We start from the raw sequence: 20,793 nt of genomic DNA on the forward strand, positions 1-20,793 counted from the left end.
AGGAGAACAAATCTAGAATTAATTTAAGCAGAAGTTATTATGACCACAAAGGCATAGCGACATGAACTGCAAGTACTTACATGCTTTGGGAATGTAGAATCCAAGGATGTGGGAAGGAATGGTTAAAAGTGTGGGAAATCAGCAAAAAAGAGTCAAATTCTCAAACACTATAGTCCAAAAAAGAAAATTTTTCTTAAGGGAAAAAGAGAGTAATGGAGAGTCTTTGAGTAAGGTCAAGTCATGATCAGATTTGCATTTTTAAAACACTATTCAGCAGTAGGGAAAATGGATTATTAACAGAAGAATTTCTAAATGTGTAAAGCAGTTGGTTAATGTTTTTTGAAAATCACTTACATAAAGGCAATAGCTGAAGCTGTAACAATGGATGTCAGAGGAAAACTAAGTTTGCAACCAAAATAATCTTGGAAAAATATAATGTCATGTCCCTAGTTAAAGCTCTTTAATGGCATTCAGAATCTTAACTCCTTCCATAGTTTTCCTGCCCTAGTATTCTCCTTCAACTGACTGCTTTAGGACATTGGCCTTCTTCTATTTTCAGAACTCTCCAACCACTCCTCAGCTGACCATCTTTGGCCTGGGTGACCTCTGATCCTGGAATGCTTTTTCTGCAGATAGGCACATGGCTGATCCCTTACTGCCAGGACTCAGCTTTATTGTCATTTCCTTAGAACATCTTCTCTGGTAAACACAATATAAAGTAACCAAATAGTCACCTGATATTTTCATTCTTGGCATAGTATTTCTGCCATTATTTTATTTATTTTATTATTTTGATTGATTTACTGTCTATTTCCTTCCCAAACTCCAGTTTGCTGAACTAAGATGTGAGCTCTACAAGAGTAGAAATCCTTTCTATCTTCACCTTGAATTGCTGCACCTGGAACAGTGCTTGAAACATGTGAGTGAATCAAAGAATAGTTCTATGCTCTTCTCAAAGCATAGAGCTTAATTATTTTTTTTAATGGAAAATATATTTTCCTGACATTAAGAAAGATAAGCTTGTAGGAAAGTTTGAAAAACTATCACACCTGGAGGAGCCTAATGAGACATGATAATTGTAATATTTTGCATGTATGTATGCATGTATGTTATGTAATGTGACATCCTGGTTATGATCCTAAAACAGAAAAAGGACTTAGATAAAAGCTAAGGAAATCTGAATAAACTATGCACTTTAGTTAATAATAATATATCAATATTGATTAATTGTAATAAATGTATGCTGTAATAGTAATCGGAAAAAATAAAATAAATTGTAATAAATGTAAATACTAATGTAAGATATTAATAATGAAGGGAATTATATGTGAAGAGGGGCTATATGGGAATTTTTTCTACTTTTAATTTTTCTGTAAATCTAAAACTGTTCCAAAAAAGAATCTTTAATAAAAAAATTAAAATAAAAGTAAATGCTTACAAAGAGTTAAAAAAATACAGAAGTATATAAATTAAGACCTGAAAGTCTATTTGTGGAACAACTCCCACATCACCCAAAAAGAAATACTTGGAGAGTTTGTTGTAGTTCCCTCCAGATTTATAAATATTTACACATACACACAAACAAATGTGATACTATAATACAGCTGGTACCTGTTGAGTTTTGCTTGCCTGCTTGTTTTTACGTCATAATATATCACACCCATCTTTTCTAAGTCAGTAAAAGACCTACCCATTCTTCCAGTGGCTCAAGAGAATTCTATTATTTGTTGTAGCATTTTATTCAACTGGTTTCCTACTGATGTTTTGTTGACATAAGCCATGATACAAGTCCACTTTGTGATCAGCTCTACATTTGGTTCTTTTTAGTAGGATGATGGTACCTTATTTGCCACAAGCTAATCCCAAAGTCTTTTTTCTAGGCAAGAAGAACAACACTGTTTCATGCTTTTATGAGAAGACTTCTAAAGATACATTATAAAATCATGGAATTAACTAAAAACATTTTCTCGGGTAGGATATTTAAGAGGCTGATGACTGCTTTGAAGGAGAGCTGACTGACTGGGAGAGGGGCAAGATGTAAAGTTGCCCTATGGAACTCCAGGGGACACCACGGAAACACATCACAGTGTCAAAGGCCTGCCCCAAGTTCATAATGCAGCTTCCCTACTTTCCGGATTTTAAAACGTGTGTTTATATTAGCAATTCAAAATTACCTTAAAAAAAAGAAAACCGGTCCAGCTGACATGGCTCAGTGGCTGAGCATCGACCTAGGATCCAGGTGATCAGGGTTTGATTCCCGGTCAGGGCGCATGCCCAGGTTGCGGGCACCAACCCCAGTCGGGAGCATGCAGGGGGCAGCCGATCAATGACTCTCTCATCACTGATGTTTCAGCTCTCTCCCTCCCCCTCCCTCCCTCCCTCCCTCCCTCCCTCCCTCTAAAATCAATAAAGATATTTTTTTTAAAAAAGAAAAAAATTCTATGTGAGAATGATTTGAAATATTTTTTAAAAATTCTTTGCACAAAATGATCCCCCTCAGACTACAACAGAACAATCAAAACAACATATTAATCTGTTATTAGGGTTCAACTGTAACCCTACTCTTGACATAAATCTATGGTTGGTTATTACGTCAAAACGGAATAAAGATATCTATATCACTAAGCAGGAAAAAAAGTATTTCTGGTTGCATCTAAGAATGCTAGTTGCGCAATAACTCTCTTACCTTAGACACAGAATCACTGGACACTATGCCCAGATGAAAAACTATACCTATTAATGTAGTGTTCAGTTATGCAGAATGGCTAGCCCATGGGATACGGTCAAAAGTAGTTGGTAAGACTTCTGGAAAGTTCTAAAAGAGATGAATTGTTTGGTTACTTATCTTTCTCCTTCTTTCTGTTCAGACATTTGCATGAAGTGATGACTGGAACCTAAGTAGCTGTCTTGTCATACTGAGGATGGAAGCCCATGTGCTAAAGGTAATAGAGCAGGAAAACATAGGAAACTTTGTGTTGTTTGTTTTAATGTGGAGTTTTCAGGCTAATCCTGGACGGTCATGTCTGCACTTCTTTTTTATGTGTGAGAACAAAGCCCTGGTTTGTTTAAGTTCCCATAGTTACATTTCTGTTACTACCAGCTGTACAAAATTCTTACATCTGATAAGGGAAAATATCAAAACGATAACTCTGTTGGGAGCGGTACTAAAATATCATTTGTTTGGTTCCAAGCCATCAGGCAACTACTTTGCTGCAAATTACCCCTTAAAATTTCCATTTCTTTTCTGACCTGTACCAGAAAAGTTAATGATACTTCCAGGAAGTAGGATTTTAACTCTGTAATACTATTTTTAATATCTTTTTTCTTCTGGTTAGCTATGTGATCATAAAGCTGTTACAGTAATAGCAAAGTAAACTGATGTGTATTCTCTTGTTTGCATAGAAATGTTTATTTATATTCTATGTACTTAACACTTTTCTGAAGGCAACCTCATGTTCAGAAAGCAAGGATCATCCTAATATACTTTAAATAAACAATTTTTCAACTAAGTAATGGTCTAGCCTTTGATCATGAAATTTTTTTTTTTTTTAAAGATGTGAATTTTTTTTTTTAAATATATCTTTATTGATTTCAGAGAGAGGAAAGGAGAGGGAGAGAGAGAGATAGAAACATCAATGATGAGACAGTCATTGATCAAGCCCTCAACCAGGCATGTGCCCTGACCGGGAATCGAACAATTATTGCCTGGATCCTAGGTCGATGCTCAACCACTGAGCCATGCCCGGCCAGGCTGATCATGAAATTTTAAGTGCGAAGAGAATACCACCTGACAAAAAGAAGTGAAAAAATACTTTTGCTTTAGATGAAAACGTTTTGTTTTAAAACAGAAGAGATTTTTTTCCCATCCTCATTAAATTACTTCCTGAAGCTTTGAAAACCATGTATATACAAACAGCAGCCAGGACATTTTGTTTCTTTGTAGGAAATGTGCAAAATAGAGGAGTCAGTCATAAATGACTTTGTGAAGCAGGCACCTCTGTCTGACCTGACACACTAACGACAAAAATTTTGAGAGATTTCCAGAACGATCTTCCTTGCATGTCAGAGCAGAATTTCCATCAGCAACATCAGTCATTGTCCTTTGGAGGTATCTGAATCATTACATTTATAAACTGACCTGTCCAAACTCTTAAATAATACCTGTATAATTTACTCTGCTTACATATGATTTTGAGTCAACGATTGCCTAGTTTAACAGCATTTAATGACTATAACTTATAAGAGAGAATTATAACTTCTCAATATAAAGAATACTACTCTGGATTTGTAGACAGAAGTCACTTTCTTTGATCTCAATATCTTTTAGCAACGGGTTCAGGGCAGAAGAAACATGCAGGGTACAGATTTATATTTTCTCTCTTACTGACACAAATCAAGTGCAGATTTATCAAGCTGTGAAATATATTAAGTTCATATGGTTTTAACAAAGGGTTACCAAACCTCAAGAACCTGCTGTGATTCAAACTACTTTCAGATGTCCTTTTAATTATATTAAATGAAAGTTTGGGTTGGCTTTGATGCTTATGGGCAAACATTGAAATCTCTTGAAAGAGCTGCTAAAAGTACTCCCTGTTGCTGTAGTTAATATACTACATTGTATGCACACTGCTAGCCAATTTATTCTAGCCACTTTAACAAGGATATACAGCCTGACAGGCCACACAGAAGAGTATCACAAGTCAAGCAAAGCAGAAATCATTAGAGGACTCCGAAAGTTGTTTGACATGCACCACGGAGCTCTTTGTCACACAGCCAATTAAGTGACCAAACAAGGAACTCGAAAATACTCATTAATTTCTTCGTAGCAGTATAAATGGAGGTTAGAATCCTTCTTGTCTAATACACCAAAGGCACATGAGGAAAACTGGCATAATTCAATTTGCACACTGTCAAAGGTGCAAGTGGCAACTTTGGTTCACAGAAAGTCTGGGTTAAAGACAAAAAAAATGAAAGGAATAGGTAAAAATGTTTAGATAGTACATAAAAATAATAGATATCTGGGCCTTGGAATTTTAAAAAATTATTTGAAAGTTGACATGACTTTTCTCCTTGGAAAGCTGTATCAGCATTTCTGAGCAGGATGAGCAGCACCTGACATCATTTCCTTCTCTGTGAAACCTGAGTTGAGGGGGCTGCTGGATGCCATCTTCTCCAGGTCCTCCTCCCTCCTCAAGGCTGTTCTTGGGTCTCTATTGCTGGTTTCTCTTCTTCTCCCTGCCCTCTTAATGGGAAAGTGTCCTGGGACTCAATCCTACATTCTTTCCTCTTCTCTCTCTACACTCACTTCCTGGATGAATTCATCTAGAACACTGGTAGTAAATGCTATTTAAGGTGAACCTTTATTGAATGGCTATTCAGGCCTGACATCTCAGCTGAACTTCAACCTTGTGTATTTTACTGCATATTTAACATCTATAATGCATATCTGATAGGAATCTCAAAGATAACATGGCCCCTATGAAATTAGTTTTGTGCCCTGCCCAATAGGTAACAAATTAGAGCATCTCAATAAACGGTGGCTTCATCCTTCAAGTTGTTCAGGCAAAACACTTCCTGTCATTTTACTTTCTCTCTTTCTGACACATCACATACAATCTCTTAGCAAACCCTGTTTGTCCCTCTTAAAAAAAAATGCTGCCTGAGCGGTTGAGCATCGACCTATAACCAGGAGATCGCAGTTTGATTCCAGGTCAGGGCACATGCCCAGGGTTTCGGGCTTGATCCCCAGCAGGGGGCGTGCAGGAGGCAGCCGATCAATGACTCTCATCATTGATGTTTCTGTCTCTCTCCCTCCCCCTCCCTTCCTCTCTCTGAAATCAATAAAGATATATTTTTTTAAAAATGCTGAATGTGAATAATTACCTCAGCATCCCACACTCATATTCTGTTCTAAGTGACCATTATTTCTAAACTGGTTACCCTCTTTCAGCCCTTAGTTTTCCTTCTATAACCTACTCTCCAGTTTTTAAACGTATCAGGTCATGTCATCTCTCTGGTCAGAAACCTACAGTGGTTTACACTGTCCTTCTGAATAAATGCCAAAGTAATCACAATGGTCTATCAGACCCCCGAGATTCATGCCGCACTAGCCCCTCTTCACTCTGCTCCAGGTGCACTGGCCTCATGGAACACCACAGGCGTGTTCTCACCTCTGAAACTGCCTTTCTGCTAGAATGTATTTTTCTGCATGTCTGCATAGTTCACTCCATTGCCTCCTTTAGAGATTTCCTCAAAGATCACACCTCAATGATGTATTTCCTGTGTTTGCAGGAGAGAAGAATTTGCCTCTCCAAAATATGTCCCTATAGCATAACTGGTTATTTTCAAGAAACAGCAGACAGAGGAGAAGATCTGAAGACTAAGCAGAAGAGACATTTACATTTATACGGGAACTCTCCATTTGTGAGGGTGTCTCCCTCTCTGTACCAAGACAAGGATGACTCAATCTCTAAAAACTCTTATCAGTGAAGAAGACAATGATTTAAGTCTACGTAACAACTTTACCCTTGTTTCCTGTGCTTCTCTTGGTTACTTCCTATAACAGACTTTCCATCCCCCAACATCTATCTCCTATTGTTTTTAGCTGAGAATGGTATTTAAGGGGATAGTTTCAGCCATTTGGTGCATTACTCCGTTTTCCTGGGTCTCTCCCATAAATAAAGGAGGTATACATGTTATTAAACTTTCGTTTTCCTTCTGCTAATCTGTCTTACTTGATTATTAGACCAACAAAGAACCTAGAAGGGTAGAATAAAATTTTTTCCAACCCTACACTTTGTTTTTTCTCCTTGGCATTTATCATCACGTCATGTGCCATATATTTCTTATACTTAGTGTACTGTTTATGCTCTGCCACTAGAAATTTCACCCTAGAAGGAGAGCAGGGGTTTTGTCTGTTACATGCACTGCTGTATTCCCAGTACGGATAAGGTTACTGGGCACATGCGCTCAACTATTAATTCTTGAATATTTTTGTTGTTAACTACTATGCAATATTTTTCTAGTTGAAGACAGAGATTGTTTTGACCCTGCTGGTACCTAGGAGAGAGATTTCTAGTGCATAATTAAGGTAAAACAAAATAAATAAAAATAAAATGAACAAATTATTGTTCCAAATTGAACTATTAAAAAGGGCTTTAAAGAACAGATAGGCCATCTGCATTTTAAAAAGTAGGAATGAAAGTAAGGAGAAAGGAAGTTAGGAAGGAAGGAAACCAAGTGTGTACACACAAGGGCATGTGTGTGTACATGCATGCGTGTGCATGTGTGTGTGTGTGTTAACTTGCATTTACCAATTTTTTTCTGATTAATTCTCAATCTGATTATGCATGTAATAGCAGATTCCAAAGAATGACTTCAAATATTCACACTGATAAATATATGTACTTATATTTCTCATTAAACCAGGCTAACTGTTGACTCTCTACGGAGAACATGCTGCCTCTGAGGTTTGGAGGACAAATGCTGATAAAACTAAAATATATATTTTTTAACTAAGAAAATGTCCTGCTTTTAAAGCAGTAAAAACCAATGCCAGTAATTCTTAATAGTTCCTGTTGAACATGTGATAGGCAAGACAGACGTGAGCAGAGCAAGGATAATGGGCCAGGTACAGAAGGTCACCAGGGTAGAAAGCCCTGAATGCCTAGAAACAGACAACTGTAGGGTGGGACCTTGTCCCCAGGGTGACCTTTCTTCCTCTAGATATTGCTGGTCATATGGTTTAGACCCCCTGACCTTTCCTCCCTAGAGGTAACATCTAGGCCTCAGTTGTATGTCAGCTCCAGGCCCAGAAAAACAGCAAACCCGACAACCAACACCAAGGCTGACCTCAGGAACAGGTGCATTGGATAATTAACCCGTGCCCTGGTGCTGACCAAACAATCAGTGGAGACACTGATTCTGAAATGACACACCTGAAAAACTGCTGAATATTCTACTGAGATCTTCGTCTGGGACCTCCCCTAAAAATTCTACCCTTAAAACTCTTAGGACAGAGGACTCAGCATGCTCTCTCTCTGCACCCTCCCTCCTGGGAGCACACCTGAGCCTTTTCTCTCTTCCTTCCCCTCCTCCCTCCCCAGGTGTGTCACCTTTACTTTCCTTACTCCCAAGCTCCAAGGGCCCCCCTTCTTTGCCTCTATAACTTGTTTCCTCAGCCCATTTCTTCTATGAATTACTTTTCCTACCTCTGTGATTTTCTAAATAAATGTTCTCTTATAGTTTGAGTCTTGGCTCTGAATTCTTTCCTAGCCAGAACTCAAGTACCGAGGTTGCTGAACCCAGGTCTGGTCTGAACACACTAGTCTAACACCTGGTGCCATTCCTACCACTGACAACAAACAACAGAATAATGCTAACACTACTGTTTAAAAGATGGGAACTTGGGGTTGAAAAATGAGAAAAAAATGTAAATCTCATTCTGGTTGCAGGACCTGAAGGTAGCTATTCTTTAGCTGACTGAGGTCATAGTGCTCTCCCGGATTCTCATGAAAACCACAGACCTTTCTCTGGAGCCATATCATTTTTACTGGTTCATGGATTACACTTCCAAACTTGCCCTGACCCCATTCCATGACTAGAGTTACAGACTTCCTCAATTCACTTGTTCCAGGATGGCTATAATATAAAAGACAGAAAATAACAAGTATTGCCAAAGATGTGAAGAAACTGAAACCCTCATATATTGCTGGTGGAAATTAAAATGTGCAGCTACTTTGAAAATCAGTTTGACATTTCTTCCTTTAAAATAGAGTTACCATGTTTTCTACTTGCTTTTTCTTCTCCCGATATAATAATTTTTTATTCTCAGTCTCTGAAAAAAAGTACCTAAGCGCAAATTATATTTGTTTTTTACCTTAATATAGCAGTACAAATAATCAACATATAGTAAATTTGAACTGTCTCAAAAAAAACAAAACAAAAAAGAAATGGGAAAAAAAATTTTGGCTCTATGCCATCTCTGAAATCTAGAACAATAAATCAATAAATATAAACCAAAAGATATATCCTGACTCCTAACACCAAATAATAAATTAGTTCTGTAATAACAGTATCTTAGGGATTGAGAGCATGAGCTTCAGAATAAGGAAGACCTAGCTTTGAGGACCCCCTAAATTATTATTATTATTTTATCTTTATTGTTGATGTCCCCTCCCCCCTTCCATTGACACCCTCCACTCTTCTTCTGCCCCCTCCCCAGGCCTTCACCACACTATTATCTGTATCCATGGGTTATGCACATATGCATATAAGTTCTTAGTTTCCTTCTGGTAATACTGATACCATTGCGATTAGTTAGTTATTAACAACAGGAAAGGAGCAAAAGGGGGGCTAGACATTATAAGCATGGCCATCTGGGCAGCTTCACCAGGAAGCTGCAATTTCATGCTCCCTAGGGAGTCACTCGTCCATTGCCTGCAGATCACTGGGGGAAGGGACTGGGCAAAGGGGAAGATGGGCACATGTGCAGTGAGTCAGGGTGACACAGGGAGAGTGCCTGTCAGTCAAGCCTGGGGAACCATGGATTGGGCAGAGTAGGCAGGCCCACTGTAAGTCCGCAAAAATTTGGGAATACGTAATCCCCTAAACAAAGGAGTTCTTTCTCTTTGCTCATGGGGCTCTCTTGTTCCTGCTTCCTTGCATTTGCCTGTGTTCCCTCCATAACCATGTGGCCCTGTGGACCCCACATGCAATGGACTGATGGACTGCAGTCGGGAACACAAACTAAGCTAGCCTGATGCTGGACTGGACACTGCTCCACCATGAAGGGAAAACTCTGGACACTGGCTCTGATTCTAGCTCTGTTGAAGCAACAACTACACTTCTTCCGTCAGGGGACAAAGGGAAACAGGACCTTGGAAGCTCAGGGGTTTGATTCCACAGAAATAAAGTTTTCTACAACACCTCATCCTCCTGTGTGAGTCTCAGAAAGTTCATTTCCTCAGGATATTGCAAGCAGCCTTCTCCCGCTAGCAATGGGTGGGAACAAGGACCTCTCCCCACCAATAATAGATCTAGCTCATTCATAAAATGGACACTGTGCCGCTAAAAAAGTGAAGCAAACAGGTTCAGATGGTCAAAATCAACCTAGAAGAGTATTGTTTGTACAAGTGAAAAGGTCAGATTTTTATGAATCTCCATGACTAAACAATTATGTTTTTAAATCTAATACATAAAGTGCTTCAAGTGTATTTCGTACCTATTCCATAGAGAGCTCAGGACATGCTCTGAACATAGAAACAATAGGGAACATAAACAAGTCTTTAAAAATTCAAATAGACTAAAGTTTAAAGTATTATTCACTCTAGAATTTCATAGAATCATGATCTACATTAAAATGAAGAGAAGTAATGCCATGTATTAGTGAGCAGAGCATTTCTGCTTCACCAGTATTCTGTGTGTTCTTGGTGTTATAAAGGTGTTTAGTCAATAGCTGGAACATTTACCCACAGCCAGTCAATTATAACACCAGGAAACCAGCCACTGAATAAACCATGCCATTAATTTTCCATCAGAGATTTGTGTTTGAATGGCCACGCAGTTCATAGATTTAAATAGTGAAAGGCTAATTATCTCCAAGGTCCCATTGAGGGATAGCATAGATTGCAATAAAAAACAATCTGAAAATTGCTCAAAAATGATCTTCAGCGTTCATTGCTGAAGAACACTTTCATTTCTCTGTTGCACACAAACAGGATAGGTCACGGATACATAATGTGTTAACCTCCCAAGGCAATTTTCCTTTCCATAAGCTTAGAAAAAGAAACCTGAACAGTTTCTTATACACAAAGATTCACTATTTTGCAAAGTAAAATATAAAGTAAAAGCTTACCTTCCGAATATCTGTTTAACATTCAAATTGTTATTATTTTTCTCCTTTTAAATGACTCTCTGACAAAATACCCTCATTGTGAATAAACTGTGATGTGGTTTGGTTTCTGGACTGCCAACGTGAGAAACAGCAACTCTGGTTCGGAGGGCATGTCTCCTTATAAAGGCAATTGACCTTCCCCTTAAAAAATGCTATGATACGTACACATGAAGAATAAAGTTCCTAGGCACACGATTTGGTATTTTTCCTTCCTTCCTGATGAAGGGGAACAGAATACACCACCCCAAGTTGTTCACTTTGGCATGTGGATTATTTTGAGCTGAAGGCAATCAAGATCCAGGAAAAGATTTGACCTCTCCTTTAACTACTGAAAAGAATTTGGATAGGAAGCCTATACCAGAAAGAGAGCTATTAACAGAAATAACTTTTTTTTTTTTTTTTTTTTAATCTGAAAGACTTGTCTGCATGGCAGGGCAAACATCTGTTTACCAAACATCTGTGCTTCTCACGCTCCTGCGGATGTCCCTCTTCCCCTTTGAAGCCCTATCCCTTTCCTTAGCCCAGGATGGCATATCAACCTCAACTGCAGGACTGCCTTTGAGTCCATGTCTTCACGGGGCTCCCATACCTATATAATTAACATTCTTTTTCTCCTGTTAATCTGTCTTATGTCAATTTAACTATCAGACCAGCCAAAGAACTTAGAAAGGAAGAAGGAAAATGTTTTCCGTCCCTACACTGCCTGCCTAAATCCTTTCTTGTAAAAGGAACTATAAAGCTTGTTTCTGGGATTTTTTTTTTCTTTTCATACAGAACTCATAAAAATTGGAATGGATCTTACCTTCCTTAGAAACAAAATGCAACATATTCAACTGGCGAAAAATTACGTTTACATTGCTAGTAACACTGACAACGAGCGGGAAAGTGAGACAATCGCAGTGCACACCGAACATCCTGGTGTGGAAGCACGATATTCCAAGGATGCTGAACACCCATCGCCTTTGTCATTTCTGATTGACTCGCTGCTCAAACATTAGCTGGCCCAATGTATTAATGAAATGTCCTCATACACACTTCTATGAAGAAATGAGAGTCATAAGCTACACCCAACTCACCTTTAGTGACGATCACTTTCTCACCCCCCACGCAGCGCCTCCCAGTCCGCGTGTCCCTCCTGTGAAGGAGCATCGGCACTGCCCATTTCTGAGCACACACCCTTTCGCATGATGTTTCCCTCCCCACCCTTCGGGCCCTCCCGGAAATTCCTTTAGTTCAACAGTGTTTATTATAATTTTTTCTTTCAGGGGCCCACACATGCTACCACCAACAGAGACAATTCAACAACTTAACACATTTATAAAAACGCAGAAAGTACCTGGACATAGGCTCTGCAAGAGCGCTCCCTTTTCTGAAGCTGAATCCAATAAGACAGCAGATTAAACACAGAATAGAAAAAACAAGTTAGTGACAGGAGGAACAAGAAAAATAAAAGAACACATCTACACAAAACACCTTATTTTGCTGTGCACTCCTTTCCGGAGGAGAATGGAAGCTAAGCAGCAGCACAATGGAAGCCGTGGCTTGACAAACAGTGGCCAACACCCTTTGGAACCACTCACGTGAAAAGTGGGTGGTGTGAAGCTGGTAATGATGGAAAGAAGTCTAGGAACACATTTAGTAGAAATTAGTAAAAATCAGTGTACTTCATTCACTTGAAATGGTTCATTTCACATCAGGTTAGTGATTAATTCGTGGGCCACAAATGAAGACATATGAAGTTAAGTAACTTATGACACAAATGTGGAACCCATTTTTCAAAGATAGGATGTTGTTTGTGGTTTACAGACTATATAGGTGGTTAAAATGCAACCACAAACAAGGTGCTCAAACACACAAAAAATTGTTTATCTGAAAAATAGAAATGCCCATTCATGATGACTATTGGATTCTAAGGGACAGATACCAAGAGATAAGTAACTTCTGATTAAAAGAAAGTAAACCATATCCTGGTTTATCACTGTTTTTATTTCTTAAAAAATTTTGTTTGATGGTTTTGACCAAATAAAACTTTATACATTTTAGAAACTTCTGTGGGGTAAGCAGCAGCCTGTTTTGTTTGTTCATTTATTTGCATATATGAGGATGTTTTACTGATCAAAAGGTTAACAGCAAGTCATGTTCAGTCCCAAACACTTTTTCCCCCTGGTAATAAAAAGAATAACTAATAAGCTTATTTGCCCTGTTTCAATAAATGACTCAAAAATGTATAAATTAGATTGTGGTTTCCCTGATCTTTGCTATTTTTTTTTCCCTTCAGTAGCCTTGATTGTTGAAGGAGAAAATTACTCAGTTTTCAGAAGCAGTTACTGTGATGCCTTTTGTGTGGCCAACACTTGGAACTTTTTAATGCGTGCATCCTTCAGCGAGCATAGAGCAGTTACTCCTCTAAGGAATTAAGCGGCGAGGAAGGGCGCATGCACCGTAATTGCTAGTGCTGTCATTCGGATCATTGACTCGCATCTCGGTTTTGCAGGACTCTAACCCCCCCCTGGAACGTCAACGTGGAGCACAACTGATTGGTAAGGAGTTGACTCTGCAAATATGATGGGTTATAACTGCTTCGAGGAACAGTGGGAGCCACGGGAAATGAGAATAAGCCAGCAAGCACGTGAATAACCTTTGCCCTCCCGTCTCCTTTGCCCATGCACATTAACATAGGACAGACCACATTATATAAACGGTTGTACAGAGCCAAGTGGGGGGGGAGAAAGAGAGCATTAAAAAGCTTCACAAATGGAAATTTGCCCATTATGTCGTTATTTGATATTCAGAGTAGGCAAGCTGATTAGCTGTAGCCAGTTAGAAGGTGACATTAATTGCCAGCTTTACCTGATACTGTCAGACATCAGCACCATTTTTAAATAAAGATACAAAGTATCGCTATAACAAGTAATGTTATGGATATGTAACATTAACGGAAACCACCACTTGCAGTATATTATGATAACAATAGCTGGCAGCAATATTCATTAATAGCATCCAGTCAGCCTGGGCAATAACATATTAAAATCACAGCATGCCCAGATTACACAGGCAACTGCGGCTTATATTCTACCAGGGGCTTGGTTTGATTTTATCATGGATTTAAGTGACAAAAATAATTCCTTTATGCTCAGCATGAAAAAAAATTAATAATAATTTGTATCTAATAGATAAAACTGCATATGTTTTCTGATGGTGAAATTGCACAAAAACTTTATTTGCCAGATAAAAATCAGGCGTTCCTATGCCATATCATAAATGTTTAAAAAAATTGTTCCATCTTAATGAGTGAGACCCTAAGTTTAATAAGACACAAAAGAAATAAATCTATTTATTTTAAACGACCATGCTGCAAAGTCATTTTTCATTCTAAAGGGGAGTTTTCATTTAGTGAATTCCATAAAGGAACCTGTCAGTGCAAAATTCTTGCCTTTTAAGTAGTAAGATTATAGTGATATTCAAGGCTATAAAATCCAGTTTCAACAACTGATCATCTCTACTACACAAATACATTTCAGGGAACACAGGTCACTCAATGGCAGCAATTCTAATTACATTTTACCATGAGGTTAATTACCATGTGATATTTTGTTACATCAATTATATTCCTTATAAATATGTAATATACATTTAATATATTTAGGTAAATAAAATATTTAGTTTATATAGTATATAGGTTACATACAATATACATATAAAATGTTTACATGTATATATAATGTATACATTTATATTTATAAATATAAATAAAATATGTAAAATACATTTTCTGAAATTTAAAAAATGAATTATCTTCATTATTTACAATTCAAGTTTGTTGAAACACATTAAACTTTTTAAGCCTTAACGTAGTGATATAAAATCTTAGCAATGAAAATATAAAAATAAAATAAAAATTAAAAAATAGTTATCTGCCACCCGGGGTTTTTAAATGTAATATTAATTAGATTAAATTATTTCATTTAAAAAATATCTATCATGAATTGCTAATATCCTTTCTCATTGTCACTATTTTTTAAATATCTATTTATTGATTTGGCATTTATTGTTAATTATTTAAACATAAAACTTTGAAAGGGAAAAATATAAACAAATAAACTGCATTTATTGATCCTGTCAGAATTTAGCACACAAAACACAGTAAACATTATGGAAAATAGAACTGTAAATTCAAAATATATATGGATATATTATCATTTATTTGGGGGGGATTAAAAGCTAAATAGGGCCATAATTATAATAAAACAGTGAAGCAAACTGACTATGTAACTAGCAGTGCACTTTAGAATGATCTGATTTTATTCAAAGAGAAATTAGCCAAGGAAGTCTCACTGGTTTACTACAACTTTAAAGACAGAGGTAAGGAAGATGTTTACCTTGTTCAAACTGCGTGCGGCGCTATCTTTTCCCCCTGGGGTCAAGTTCCGGAGCTGTACGTCTAGGAGGCCTACCAGCTGATCCATGGCGCGGACAGAGTAGGTGATGTCCCCAGCATTCAAATGACTCCTTGTCTGTTCAGCCAGCTCTCTAGCAATGTTGGCAGCTGTCTCTCCAGATTTCAACTGCAATTTTGAAAACAGAGTAAGAAGGAAAAACCATCTTAAATAAGTAATTTTATTGGTCTCTGTGGATAACTGTCTTGCATAGAAGTTATAATCACTAAGCCAAGAAAGTTATTAAACTCCATCTTCATCTGGAATACATTCCTCGAGTCTTCCTGCTAATCCATTTTTTCCTACAGTAACCGACTTGAAATTCATGTCTTTACAAAGCCCCTCTTGAGGAATCTTACTTCAAAAACTTGTTCTCACCTTAATTAGCCATTTGGGTGGCTAAGTCTAGTTGCCGTTAGATTTTTCTCTGTGAGTTTCTAAATTGGATGTTGATGACTTTGCATTACGAATCCCCAACCATACTCTAAATTCTCGGAGGCAAGTAAGTTTTCCATTGTGCCTAATTTAGCGCTTAGTATACAATGAACACTCACAGGCTGCTCAACTCTGTGAAAATCGAATTCTAAATAAAATCTCTGCTTTTCAAAGTGGTCTTCATCTTCTTACCTATTTAATAAGAGATTTTGCTCCCAATGCACTAGGTAGCAAATTATTACTGTTTCGAGAATCTTCCTTTTCCGAAACTGCATGCTAATTTCTCAAGTACATTCTATAAGAATATACCAAATGGCCAAAGCTCCAAAGATGTTGAAAGGGATAAAGGCTAATCCCATAATCATGTGAACAAATCAGATGGCTTTGGGAAATAAGATAGACATATTCTGTCCTAGTATAACTTAAATATATTATTATTGTCATTATTTAGAAAATATTTTTTTTCTTCCTTTAAGTAAAGTCCAGTACAGAACTTAGGATCACTAACAGAAAGGCCCTTCTTTTTAAGGCAATCTCCCTAATGGGTATTCGGAAAGCTATAAAGAGCACAACTGAAACCCTTAGTCATGCCCTGGCCGGTGTGGCTCAGTGGGTTGGAGCTTCGTCCTGGACACCAAAAGGTCACTGGTTTATTCCTGGTCAGGGCAACCTGGTGTATGAAGTTAGGTATTAATTTAGGAAATGCTTCTCTAAGGAAGAACATTTAGTCTGAGGTGGAACAGAAAAGAAGAAATTGGTTGAGATGAGGGCAGGAGCCTCCAGGCAGGGAGAACGGCTTTTAGGAAGGAGGGACTTGAGTGTTAGGGGAAGAGACAAAGGGCACCGTAACTGGGGTTTAACTACCCCGGGAGCTGAGCCAGGAGCAGATTAAGAAGTCCCCCTTTGGAAGTCAAGAGGAATGAAGATTTTGAGAATTGTGCTAAGAGCAAGGTAAGGTGCTCAAGTGTCTAAGTAGTTAAGGAGTGGCCTAATCAGATGTGCATTTAAAATCAGACTCTGGAGAATGCCTTAGAGGGTTCTGGGAGTAAACGAAAGGAGGCCTGCTGTGAGGCCCCAGGGTAGGGTAGGAGCAGAGATTTACAAGTCCATGGATAGGCCTGCTGTCTGGCTAGTTGTGGAATGGGAAGGAAAGGAAGGCACTGAGAGCCATGCCCTGGCTTCTTGTGTCCCTGACTCAGTGGAGGTGCTCTCACTGGATTCTCCCACAGTCACTGTGACCTCAGCCTTGACTCAGTTCCAGGCTGCCTTTCCAGACCAGGCCTTCACTGATCATGTTCTTTCCACTGGCATCGGAAGCTGCTCTGCTGTCTTTCTGATATTCCTGTTTACTGCTCTCGCCACTGTTATCCTGAACTACCATTACCTTATTTCCAGACAAAAATACACACTTGTCTTTAATCTGCCTCAAGCCTATGCAAAGAGGCAGGATTGAAATAAAGTTATTCTACATATCCTAGCTTACAGACCTTGTTAAAATGTCTATCTCTAACATTTCTTTTACTAAATTCCACTAAAATTATTTCTCAGAAATAACCACATGCACACTGAGAAATCGTATGAGTTTTCTGAGGATTAGGAAATTAATGCTTATACTGAAATGGTGGGATTATAGCTAGGACTTAAACAGGTAAGGGGAAACCCTGCAGCTTTAGTTAAGTATAATAATTATGACAGAGATGGAAATTACTTACATTTCAAGGTTTGACACAAGTAAAAACAATTTTCTTTGAAATAAGCTTGACACTTCATGAGATTTATTACATCAAACATTAATCGGTGCCAAAACAATTCACAAAAGTGTTAATCCTAGTGTTCAGGTGTATGGCTACTATTTCACTGAAAGATCTATCTATTTTGCTACAAATTTGAGTCAAGTAGGTATGTGAACAATTAAATGCTTCTATCTTACGAGTGAAAGTAGGTTAAATAAGTGTCAAGTCTTGAAAACCCCACCAAGCTCTGATAAAATCAAGAAGCAATTTATTTTCATTTCATATTAGACCTACAGAGGTTAGAAGAATGGGGAAATTAAAATCTAGGTGACAGGGTTCAATCTAGTCTTCCAGGGCAAATCACTGGCTTTAGATTGTAAAATAGCAACATTTTCTAGACCTGCAAATCCTTCTTTTAAAATTGCAGGAAGAACCCTACTTCTCTCAAAATCTGTCAGTAGCTTGGGTATAAACAAACGAGACACTTCGCTTTGCTGGAAATAGAAAGACTATTTCCCAGTGACAATCCAGGCATTTCTTTTCCGTTTAATAGTTGGACTAGGTAATGGAGTAGGAAGCACACCTCACTTTCCATGTAAATAAATATGGAAGCTATTCAAAACTGTCATTGCAAGAATTTTACACTGAAATTGCATTATGCAATGCAACGAACTCTTTAAAGGTATCCAGGCCAGAAAATAGAAACGCCTTTTTGAAAATTTGAGTCTAATCAAGAGATCAAGCTGAAGCCAGAGACTGTGATTTTGGTAAGCAGTCATTAAACATGGAAAGAAAATAAGGTATTTTGACACATGTTTGAGAAGACAGAGCTCTGAATTAATTTATTGGCTTTCAATAAAACCTGAAAAATACTTTAAAAACATTATTATAAAGACGCATCGATTTACCTTTCTATCCATCCATTTACTTTTTCCTACCTTTCCTTTTATCCACCCTACCATCCCTGTCTCCCCACCTACCAGCCTTTCTCCCTCCCTCTACCCCTCTGTTGGTGCTGGGGTAAAGGTCCCTTGGAGTATAACTTTTGCCTTTCCGTTCCTGTATAAATTATGCTTTTTATTTCATCTCATCATTATGAAAACATTCTGGCCAGTGTGTTTGTAGTCAATTTCTTCATGATAATTCTGACCTATAAAGGCTTACGTTTTTCTCTAGTGAAATGTAATCTGCTCTCTATTACCACGCATAATTTAATCTACAATGTCACCAGTATATAAGTGGCCAGAATTCATTTGTGAGTCAGAAACCATCAAGATTCTTTGCCTGCCTTCTCTCTCCAGGCCTGACTGCAGGAGGAAAAGCACAGCTCATTTCTTAGCAAAACTGAAACATAAAGCTTGCTCTTTCCAAGTAAAGCAGCACCCCGATCCACCTATCTGTGCACACCGGGTGTCTGCGTGAGTAACAGTATGACCTGCCCGTGGCAGAGACCAGGCCGTGACCCAGAGCTGTTCTTTCCCTGGATGTCCTTGGGACTCCTCAGGAGCACTATGCAGCCATGAAGGAGGTGCCTTGCACTCCAGGGCACGTTAGCCCACACTCCCTTGGGCCGGGGAAACTAATGCACCGTTTAAAGAAGAGAAAGACCCCCTCCTTTCCTTCTTCATCTATGCTTTCACTGTGGGTGAAAGTATCCCTTCACTTTGAAAGTGTGAGGTTCACAGAACTACAATGGGGGAAAGCGGGGAGAAGTGAATCATTAAAGATACCTGTTCCACTTTAACTTTTCAACATGCCATAAAAAAAAATCCATTAGAGAAAAGGGGGGAGGCCAGAGCAGAGGACGGGGGATGGGGCAAGAGAAAGGAAGGAGAGAAGAGTGGGGAGGTGAAGGGAGAAACCAAGAGAAGGGGATGGGAAAGACGCAGGATGTGAGACAGGAGCTAAAGGCTGAGACATGGCCTGGCCAGTGTGGCTCAGTGGTTGTGCGCCAACCCATGAACTAAGAGGTCACCGGTTCAACAACACCCGGTCAGGGTGCATGCCCGGGTTGTGGACTCAATCCCCAGTTGGGGGCATGCAGGAGGCAGCCCATCAATGACTCTCATCACTGATGTTTCTATCTCTCTCCCTCTCCCTTCCTCTCTCTGAAATCAACAAAAACATATGAAGAAAATAAAAGATAAAAGCTGAGACATTCTGGGTGCTCTCCCTTTGCTAGTTTCAGGCCACGCTCTGTCCCCCGCCTGTTCTGTGCCTCCGGAGGTGGCACCCCTACTTCGTTAAGGTGCCCCTCTCCTCCAGCTTCCCTCTGGGGGTGGCCAGTGGAGAGGCCGGGAAGGCAAGTAAGCAAGAAGGGGAGTGAGGTGGGGGGTTTGTTCCCTTAGATCTCCTTCTGCGAAGCTGCTTGAGGCGAGGCTGTGTCTCTCGTCTATAGGTCACCTTTCCTCTCAGGGACACTCTGCTTCCACCTTTTAGTCATTCCTTGGGTCCAGCAGCCACAGAGCTGGGATGGGAACAGCTCCACTCTTGTAACTAGCTCTGGGTTCCCAATCAGTCCCCTGCAGCTCGACTTCGCTCCTGCTCCCCCAATACCACTGTCAACAGCCCTTTTCCATCTGTTCGTTGTGGGGACCCTGGTCCTGAGGAAGGAAATGAGCAAAGGTGTGAATTTGGGGAAGATGCTTTGGGGAAGAGGGAGAGAAAATACAGACAAGAACTCTGTGAACGCTGCAGGCTAATTCTCTTGGAGGTCTCCAGTGTTAACATTTAAAAGGGTTGGAGTTTTGTGATAAAGAAACCTGTGCAAATGCCATTTATATTCAATGAGTAGCATAAGCATTTGGAGGTGTGAGGGACACACCCAGTAAAAGGGTGGAAAGAGGTGAAGAGAAACTAGGTCAGTGAGTACGTGACGTAAAGGCAATCATAATCGATTCAGGGCAGTGGTGGGTGAGCATGGTGTCTTGACAAAGGCAGGCCCAGCTGAAGCTCCAGCTCCAACACTGACCTTGGGTTAGTTACGTAAGCCGATGTGCTGTGCTCCAAAGCCTCCTGTTATACATTTGAAGATTTTAAAATTTATAATCAAGCTAAGGTATTAATATAAATTCCAGTTGCCTAAATGCCATAATCTTAATAAAATTATAGTATAGCGTAATTTTGTAGCTCTATAGGATTAAACAGAAAGGCTCTGGAAGACTGGGACACATTTATTATAAAACAAAAGCACCCCATCCATAAATCAAGTGGGCAACAACAGCTATGGGGTCTTTGCAAGGAATTATCCCTTTGGTCATAAGATTAGCAGGTCTGCAGAGGAAAGAAAAGAATG

The 20,793-nt window shown here is 39.0% G+C and overlaps 1 protein-coding gene across 7 annotated transcripts in view; it reads right to left on the reverse strand.

Moving 5' to 3' along the window:
• ADGRL3 (adhesion G protein-coupled receptor L3) overlaps window positions 1–20,793 on the reverse strand; it is a 697,726-nt gene that overhangs the window by 104,925 nt on the left and 572,008 nt on the right. For 5 of the 7 annotated variants that reach the window (XM_087827196.1, XM_087827189.1, XM_087827178.1 and 2 more), the window contains 2 exons: window positions 15,274–15,459; window positions 12,231–12,269 (listed from right to left, as the gene is read on the reverse strand). In XM_087827196.1, the coding sequence (XP_087683322.1) occupies window positions 12,231–12,269; window positions 15,274–15,459 (225 nt within the window). The remainder of the gene's footprint in view (window positions 1–12,230; window positions 12,270–15,273; window positions 15,460–20,793) is intronic. The other 2 variants (XM_087827185.1, XM_087827180.1) reach the window with 1 other exon arrangement.

This window comes from Miniopterus natalensis, chromosome 1 (assembly GCF_054644295.1).
Source record: "Miniopterus natalensis isolate mMinNat1 chromosome 1, mMinNat1.hap1, whole genome shotgun sequence".
NCBI lineage: Eukaryota > Metazoa > Chordata > Mammalia > Chiroptera > Miniopteridae > Miniopterus > Miniopterus natalensis.